This window comes from Sinocyclocheilus anshuiensis, unplaced genomic scaffold (genome assembly GCF_001515605.1).
Source record: "Sinocyclocheilus anshuiensis isolate Anshui unplaced genomic scaffold, SAMN03320099.WGS_v1.1 scaffold904, whole genome shotgun sequence".
In the NCBI taxonomy this organism is placed as follows: Eukaryota; Metazoa; Chordata; class Actinopteri; order Cypriniformes; family Cyprinidae; genus Sinocyclocheilus; species Sinocyclocheilus anshuiensis.
Window position 1 is genome coordinate 18,479 of NW_015552589.1, and position 9,283 is coordinate 27,761.

Genomic DNA, 9,283 nt, shown 5'->3' on the forward strand with positions numbered 1-9,283 from the left:
TGAATTAATCATGCTGCCTTATTTTGATCGTTCAATTATAGCGTAATCCAATTTCTGAATCATCTCTGAAATATCATCCTTTTTAACCTCTGCATTTGGTAACAAACCTGATTCATCTCCTATCTTTCTCTCTTTAAAATAAAACTGCTTTTACCCTGTTCCTAGATGCGGTTCTTCCTGTCTTTCCACAGCTACAGTATAACAGCGTGTCCTAATCAGGTTATCAGTTACATAAAGTTTCTGGCATCAAGTCATTTTTCTTTCTTTAACCTTAGCGGGATTAATTAAAACTTAAATTAGCACATATTGTGTTTTGTGGTTAGGACAAAAATTCAGACGTCAAAGAACTATAATTGCTTATCACGTTCTGCCTGGTTAGGACATTGTTGGACTAGTATTAATCTTACCTTTGTTGTTCTGAACATCTACAGTTCTGATGGTGATGGAAGTGCTTCCCGCTGCTGTCTGCCTTCTCATTTCTTCTCATGCTCTGTTTGGTGACGGTCCTCCTCTTGCCCACTTTTTATCCATTCTTTTTCCTGCTTGTTTTGTGGTCCCACTATAATGCTGGTCCCCTCCATATTTCCCCAATTCTCTTGGTGTTTACTGACATTTACACAGGAGCCACTTGAGCCATCATCATCATCGGACACTTCAGCACCACCCCACCATCCCTTCACCCCCACAGGAAGTCCCTCCCTCAAGCCTGGGCGCAGGCTGCAGTTGCAGCTGGAGAGGCTTCCAGCCAGTGTTGTGCAAGCGGCCATTTTGGGTTTAGCAGTCCCGCTTACTGAATGCGACACCACAAACTCACAGAAAGTGATGTGCAAAGTGGTGGAAGAGGAGCAAGCGTTTACTCATTGCTCCTCTCTTACTCGTTCTCAGAGTTCGGGGGAGCACATGCCGTCCAGTGTCCTGACTCAACTGATTAATGGCTGCACCCAGAGGGGCAAGCTGTCACAGGGGACGATGAACAAGATTCGTGTGGACTTCAAGGTCAGAGCTGAGATTTCAATGAGTTTTCTATAAAACCAGAAGCTCAGTTTTTTGGGTGTTTTAGTTGAATATAGATTGCGAATATAGGTTATTCATCCAAGACATATACAATAAAATTAGAATTAATATATACATTAGATTTATTTTAATAATTTTAATTTAAGAATTTTTAGTGTTTTTGAAAGAAGTCTCTTATGTTCACCAAGGCTGCATTTATTTGATCAAAAATGTAGTAAAAAGAGTAATATTGTGTAATAATATTACAATTTAAAATAACTGTTAAAAAAATGCAGGATAAGTGTTTAAGTGTGAGCATACGAGACTTCTTTCACCAACATTAAATCTCAAGGGGAAGAAAAATATATATTATTATTATTATTATTATTATTATTCAGTTCTATGCAACAGAATGAGATATAACAGATAGATAGAGATATATTAATTATATATATATATATAGTTTTTTATTTTTTTGGCTAATTATCCAAATAATTTATGGTCCTTCAAAGCTATTATTATCAGAGCATGTGAGCAGAGCATAGCGTCACGAGAGGGGGAAGCGTCATTTTACCAGCATTGCCCAGTACAGCTGTACTACACCTTGTTACAGCACAGTAGCGCTATTGCAAACAGGAACACGTACACTACATAGAAATGTCCTGTCAGCGCTTTATTTGAGCGGACTTTGCTTTTCCGGTGTTCACATGGGCAGTGAGCAACTCAACGGAACACACATTCATAGAATGGAATATTGAGCGGAGCATCATCACACTGCGCCTTGACGACGGCTATGGGAAACCTGAGCGCTGAACACTGCTGGGCAGCACGGCTTATATTTTTGGCTCATATTTTCGGCCGTTTTTCTCTTTCAGCCAAAAAACTGAAAATGCCATTTCGGCCGATAAATTCTGCATCCCTAATGTGTATATATATTGCGGTGATAAAATTCAGTGACAATTTCGTGACGATCCTTTTTTCAGTTCATTCATTTTTAGGGATGTAGCGATTCACCGCGAGCCGGTTGAAAATCAATATAAATATGTGACTATTCAAATCGGTTGAGATGTTAAACGAAGCGCGATACATTTGGGGGTTGGAGTTTATATGAATGTATCTCTGAGGGGAACTGACTGTCTTTAGAAAAGTTTAGATGATATTTTCTTTTCATCTCTGTATAATTCATAGTGAAACAGCGTTCATAAGAGCGGTACTGCTTTATTTACAGTGGTAACCAAGGAAACGCTGTATCGCTGCTGTTCTATAAGCACCACCTGCTGTCAGAGAGTGAATCTGCATCTCATTCAGAGCTTCTGCTCTTTGTTTCGTGCAGATGTTTTATGCAGTATAGTTTCACAAAACTAAAGTCAGAGCATTCTGTTTTTGTTTTAAAATGTCAAATTATGCAATCTAATTTAGATTTAAAAAACTGCTCATGCTACATGTATTCAGCATCTTTGTTTGGATTGAGATTCAAATGCAGTGGTTGCCACTAATTTTGAATGGAAAGTGCACAGGTAGCCTTTGTTTATATGAAGAGATTTTTTTGTCTTATTTATTTGATTAGATTTATGGTTTGTTTTAAAATTTCAATTTAGTTTTGTTATTTGACATTTCTGTTTCACAAAGAAATGTGCAGCATTTCGTCCAAGCAATAATAAAAGGACACCTTTTCATTTATAATTGCTTAAATCTAATTTTGTTTAGAAAAAATCGTGAGAAAATCGAATCGTGAAATCAGTATCGCGAATCGAATCGTGAGTTGAATTAATCGTTACATCCCTATGAATTTTAGATTTTCTGAAGAAAAAAATTAGATGTCAATCTATTCATAACTCAAACTTTCTTTATTCTCTTTAATTTGTTATTTTAACAACATTTTTTGTTACTTTATGCAGGAAGACTGTCACATCCAGAATGTGTGGTTGATGGGAGGATTGAGTATTCTCACTTCAGTTCCCATCATGCCCCAGTTTGTGTGTCTGCTCTGTGCCAGCAAAGGCCAGCATGATGTAAGATCCAGCTCTCATTACATCACTCAATACCATTGAATCATTACCCGTACTACTTCTGTCAAAACACAGTACTACAGTATGTCAGTGGTCACACCAATTTTCATTATTTGCTGGAGAATAGAAGTTGATCTTTATTTAATTGAGATTTAATTGTTCTCTTCCCCAGATGATCTACTGTCAGATGTGCTGTGAGCCTTTTCACCTTTTCTGCCTGCCACTGGACGACCGTCCAAAGAAGGAGAACAAGGAGAACTGGTGCTGCAGACGCTGCAAGTTCTGCCATGTTTGTGGCCGCAAGAGCAAGCAAGCAAAGGTGCTTTACACTTTGAATTTAGTACTAATATAGAATAGTTATGGAAGCAGACCTACAGTTTTTACTTTGCAGAAGAGAAATATATTTTAAATATACATTGAAAGAGCCATGCAAGTATGTATATTTAACAGCAGGGATGTTCTGTTCTTTCCTCATTTAGCCAGTTTTGCAGTGCAAGAGATGCATGTACTGCTACCATCCATCCTGTTTAGGACCTAAATATCCCAAACCTGTCAAAATGAACACTTCATGGGTGAGTTACCTCCCTGCCACAGGCTGCCACAGGATGTCCTAAAATCATAATTTTAATTTTCACATAGTTTGTCACACAATACCATTTGAATTATCTGTACAGTGAGTTTAGTGACTATAATGTTTTTGTATTTTTTTTTAGTATGTTATTGGCCCGTAAATAAAGTTTGCTTTGTTTCTTTGTAGATTTGTATGCTGTGTATTAGGTGTAAGAGCTGTGGTGTGACTCCGGGGAATTCCTCAGACACGTCCTGGAACCATGAGCTGGACCTCTGCCCTGACTGTAGCAAACTCCATAGCAAAGGTTTGACAATGCAAACATCTTGTCAGATTGTTTTTAAATTATATTAATTAAATAATTCATTACATGTATATATTGGACTTTTCATGTATATATGAAAAAAAGTTTATTGAAGTGAGACCAGATTTAGTTTTAGTTTTGTTTTAATCAATCAATTAAAAAAAAAGTATAATTTTGTTGTTGTTGTTGTTGTTTTATATAGTTTAGTTATTTATCTACTTTTGTAATACATTGTTGTAATTTGTTGTGTGTGTTTTCTCAGGGAACTTCTGCACTGTGTGTCTGAAGTGCTATGAAGAACATGAGTTTGACAGCAGCATGATGCAGTGTGCCCGATGTGCCCACTGGGTCCATCCCAAATGTGAGGGGCTCACAGGTAGGATGTGTCCATTTTCAGTGCCTCACTGATCCCTCACTTAGTACTTTGTCTTGTATTTCCTTCCTAACTTTTACTTTTTCAGATGATTTGTATGAGATCCTGTGTCGTCTGCGGGGGAAAAGTCTGGTGTTCTCCTGTGCTCCCTGCAGTAAGAGATTCCGCAGCGGTTGGCAGGATGTTGTTCAGGAAGTTTTGAGGAACGGGCTGGAGAAAATCATGAATGGATTGAAGAGCTCTCCGACCATCTGCCACCTCTTCATGTGTGCACAGGTGAAGTTTTCAGCAGTCTATTTACTGAAGATTTAGTTTAAACAATTTGTCTGTTCACACTCCTGTAGCAATTTGGTGAATCAAATGTGCTTTATATGTGTGCCTCGACAGTGTGAGGTTTGTCCAGATTTTGAGGTTGTAAAGGAATGGTCAAGCTGTTGTCTACATCCTGTAGAGAAGAAGCTGGAAAATGGCCTGTACACTTCACTGGTGAGATCTCTTATAAATGTGAAGCTAGTTATGTCTTGATTTAATTAAGTTATGACAACATAACAATACAGAAGAATCTATGGAAACTAACATTACAATATCCTTAATACTCCAATACTCTATAGTTTATATTCAATCCAAATCTTCCCTATACATTTGCAGGGGAACTATTTAATTTTTCAGTCTATCAATATTAGGGATGCATCGATCCGATACTCAGGATCAGTATCGGCTCCGATACTGGCATTTTCTGCCGGATCGGGTATCGGTCAGACGAACCGATCCAAATCCGATATTGTGCTTATACTATTCTGTGTTATTGTTAAGCCACACAAAATCACAAACACATTATAAAGCACCATACAGTCAAAGTCCAAGTGTTCTGAAGATGTTCCGTAGTTCAGTGTGAGGTACAGATGAATATTTAAGTCATTAAATTCAAGTTCACGTAAACTCTTCTCTCCGCTGCGGCTGTCATCCTCTATTCAGCATTCAAACTGCGTGTCGCGTTTGGTTACGACAGTCAAGACGATGAAACTCTCTCCAAGAGCGCACAATAACTGAGATTTAAAACTGTTAAAAGAAAAGGCTCAATATACTATCGCACAGATTTAATAAACTACGCATCAATATCTCTTTCCTCTGTGCTTTGAACTTCTCTATGCGGAGCTCTGCGCTGTGACTTTGTGTGTGCATAAGCGCTTTGTGCCGCTCTGTATTGGAGCTTTTCGTATTATATAATACTTTTGCACAATGAAAGATTATTTATAGCATTTCTAGTTCTGTCCTATAAGGCTATTAATAATCTAATGTATAGCACAGTAATGGAGGCAGCAACATATGATAGATAGGACTCCTCTATCTATCATATGTTGCTGCCTTCATTACTGTGCTATACATTTAAAAGAAACGTCTTTTAATTTTATAGTTTATATTTATATATAAATACATTTACTTGTTTTCATTAATGTAATACAGAGAGCAATTTGTAAGATTTTACCAGATTTAGTCCTACACTAAATGATGTTATTTCACTAAATGTTTAGATTTTATAAAATTGAGCACTCATGATTTTTCTAGAATAAATTTGCTGCTAAATTATCCATTAACCTAGTTTATAATAGTATTTTTGTCATAGATTATTATATATTTTTTCATTTGTTAGTTTTTATTAAAATGAAGTTGTCTATATTTAGTAGATTGTGTTTAACACACAAAAGAGTGACGGTCAGGTCAACACAAAGAAGTATAGAAATTCTACACTGATTTTTTTTTTTTTAAAACTGCGCTGGTATCGGATCGGAATTGGCCGATACTCAGAATTTTCTGGATCGGATCTGAAAAAATTGTATCATTGCATCTCTAATCAATATATTTAAGTCTGAAATAGTTAAGTTAAGAGATCACAGTTAAGAGATTTGGCATCAATAAAATGTGTATAATAGAGTAAATAAATGCAGTTTACTCTGTTCTTTCAGAAAGCATTTCATGAGGATGTGGTGGCAGTGATGGTGGAAAGCCTGAGAAAAGAAGAATATCTTCTAGAGGAGCAAAGGCCCACCGGCCAAGCCAAATTGTATTATATAAAGGTAATGTGTTTCTCCTGTAGGCCTAGTTCAGCTGTTATTGAGAATTTTAATGCAATGCATATTGTATGAGTGATGTTTACAGGCTGTAGTTCATCTTGGTGCATAGTTTGCTTCTTTTAAATGTCTTTGCATTGTCTTTGCAGCTAATAGAGCAAGTGTTTAGCTGGTTCAACAGTCAGGACCCCAAAACTTGGAACTCTCATATGCAAGAATTTCCAAGGTATGAACCTAATGTTTCTTATTTTTAAAGCAATAAAGTTTTCTGTGATTAAACAACTTAAACTTTGACTTTGTAGACTGTCAGTTACCATAGAAAATAACATTGAGTCATCCTTCAGATTGTTAAAATCAACAAAAATGATTTTACAGCAATCAGAGTTTAAGGCAGTTGAGCAAATTTACTTGGTGATTTACTACATGCATTCAGGCTTTTGTGTTTGTGATGTATTTAAGTTAAGGTCCATCTTGCCTCTTTTATTTCATAGCGGTATGCTCCCCGAGGCCATAATTCCCCCCAGCGATGAACACAGTTATGCACAATGGCTCAAAGAGCAGGATCCAGAAAACCCTCAATCGAAATCTCAAGGTAAATGCATTGTTTTTATCTTTATGGCTCATGCTCTCCTCTTTTTTGTGTCTTTTGTTAATTTTTTAAATTTTTTTTCACGAATTACAGATCTGCAGAATGTGAACTCACAGTCTTTCTCGGATGAAAGACAGTGCTCCCTCTGCCAGCAACATGGAGACGCCAAACCGAATGTAGGTGAAGCCTTGACCAGTTCTAAGTTCAAAGATGAGTCTCATGTTTGGCTCCGCTGAGTTGTGTTGTCTTTTTGTGTAGGATGCTGGTAGGCTGCTGTATATTGGACAGAATGAATGGGCTCATGTGAACTGCTGCATGTGGTCGGCGGAGGTGCAGGATGTCAAAGGAGCTTTGCTGCATGTCCACAGTGCCGTCGCCAGGGGCCGCTTCATGGTAAGTTTGAACTGATATAGAATAGTGTCATTTAGATAGAAACTGAACAAAAGTGTAAAAAGAAATAAAATGAAAGATTTTAAGCCCAGTTTAGGGTTTTCATAGCCATAATAACCTGGAAAAACAAGAGGATTTTGTAGTTGATATTCTCAGTTGTATGTTATATTATATAATATATACAGCTTCATATTGTTCTTTTTGAGTGAAGTCTTTATACAATTTTTAATATTAATAAATGGAATATTATTTGTTTTGGTGAACTAAATTTATTAACATTACCTTTTTTTGTCAGCGCTGTGAGCGTTGTGGCCAGACAGGGGCAACTGTGGGCTGCTGCCTTACCTCATGTCAGAGTAACTACCACTTCATGTGTGCTCGTGCCAGCAACTGTGTCTTCCAGTGTGATAAGAAAGTCTACTGTTACAAACACCATGACCTCATAAGCAACAAGGTATGCATGCAGGCTCAGAGGAAAACTAATATTTAATGTTTTAAAGTTACTGTAAAATTGAAGTGTGAAGAATATATCCAAGCTTTTCTTTTTGTAGACTGAACAAAGAAATGGGTTTGAAGTTCTTAGAAGGGTCTACGTAGATTTTGATGGTATCAGTCTGCGCAGGAAGTTTCTAACAGGCTTGGAGCCAGAGTCTGTAAATGTGATGATTGGTGAGTAAACAGGTGATTTTTTTTCTGTGTTGGTGTATTAAAAATAAGAGAGAGTTTAACATGTTTTATTATGTATCTATGCAGGGTCTCTACATGTACAAAAACTTGGTGTTCTGACGGAGCTGTCTGCAAATTCTGGAAAGTTGTATCCAGTTGGTTACCAGTGAGTAATATGACGTTTAAAAGTCACTCAGCTTATTAAAAGCTTATTAATCAAATAATTTGATATTGTCCTTGATCAGTTATCAATAGGGCTGGGTATCGTTCAAAATATTTTAATGTCGATACCGATACCTTGACTTCGATACCGATTCCTGAATGATTTTCTGATACCAATTTTATGAAATCTGTTGTAACAAGATTACATTACACATTATCTCAAGAAAAAAAAAAAAACTTATTTTTTGTGCTTGTTGACGTTTTTATATACTCAAACACTCATCTCCTGATCCACTGCACAAAAGAACAAAATGTAACCAACACAATAAATCAGTGCAAATAATTTTAACAAAGTTTCCACATCTTTCAGGCTACGTTTACACTAGTGCGTTTTCGTTTTAAAGGGGTCATATGATGTTGCTAAAAAGAACATTATTTTGTGTATTTGGTGTAATGAAATGTGTTTATGCGTTTTAAAGTTCAAAAAACACATTATTTTCGACATATTGTACATTATTGTTTCTCCTCTATGCCCCGCCTTTCTGAAACGCGTCGATTTTTTCAAAGCTCATCGGTCTGAAAAGCGAGGTGTGCTCTGATTGGCCAGCTATCCAGTGCGTTGTGATTGGCCGAATACCTCAAGCGTGTGACGGAAATGTTACGCTCCTTACCATACTGTGATGCCGTGTCCCAGAACGACAAGACAAAAACATTAAAACTAGGTTAATCATCTGTAACGATTAACCGCGAACCGGTTGAAAATCGATTCAAATATGTGACGATTCAAATCGGTTGAGATGCTAAACAAATCGCGATTCATTTAGATGTAGGAGTTTATATGAATGCATGTCTGAGGGGAACTTACTGTCTATAGAAAAGTTTAGATGTTTTTTTTACTGCTTTGTTTACAGCGGAAACCAAAAAAATGCTTTAAGCGCCACCTGCTGGCAGAGAGTGAATCTGCGTCTCATTCAGCTCGTCTGCTGTTTCATGCAGATATTTTTATGTATAGTTTCACAAAACTTAAGTCAAACCATTCTGTTTTTGCTTCAAATTTCGAAATTATATAATCTAATTTAGTTAACTGTTAATGTTGCATGTATGCAGCATCTTTGTTTGGATCATGATTAAAATGCAGTGGTTGCCTCTAATTTTAAAAG

At 36.8% G+C, this 9,283-nt stretch overlaps 1 protein-coding gene across 2 annotated transcripts in view; it reads left to right on the forward strand.

Moving 5' to 3' along the window:
• Positions 1–9,283, forward strand: part of LOC107665484 (histone-lysine N-methyltransferase 2B-like) — a 40,141-nt gene that overhangs the window by 17,605 nt on the left and 13,253 nt on the right. For both annotated transcript variants that reach the window (XM_016456389.1, XM_016456390.1), the window contains exons 11-26: positions 886–996; positions 2,892–3,005; positions 3,175–3,321; positions 3,482–3,574; positions 3,760–3,877; positions 4,137–4,250; positions 4,336–4,523; positions 4,635–4,733; positions 6,212–6,322; positions 6,466–6,542; positions 6,808–6,908; positions 6,999–7,081; positions 7,164–7,298; positions 7,591–7,749; positions 7,847–7,964; positions 8,049–8,127. In XM_016456389.1, the coding sequence (XP_016311875.1) occupies positions 886–996; positions 2,892–3,005; positions 3,175–3,321; positions 3,482–3,574; positions 3,760–3,877; positions 4,137–4,250; positions 4,336–4,523; positions 4,635–4,733; positions 6,212–6,322; positions 6,466–6,542; positions 6,808–6,908; positions 6,999–7,081; positions 7,164–7,298; positions 7,591–7,749; positions 7,847–7,964; positions 8,049–8,127 (1,847 nt within the window). The remainder of the gene's footprint in view (positions 1–885; positions 997–2,891; positions 3,006–3,174; positions 3,322–3,481; positions 3,575–3,759; positions 3,878–4,136; positions 4,251–4,335; positions 4,524–4,634; positions 4,734–6,211; positions 6,323–6,465; positions 6,543–6,807; positions 6,909–6,998; positions 7,082–7,163; positions 7,299–7,590; positions 7,750–7,846; positions 7,965–8,048; positions 8,128–9,283) is intronic.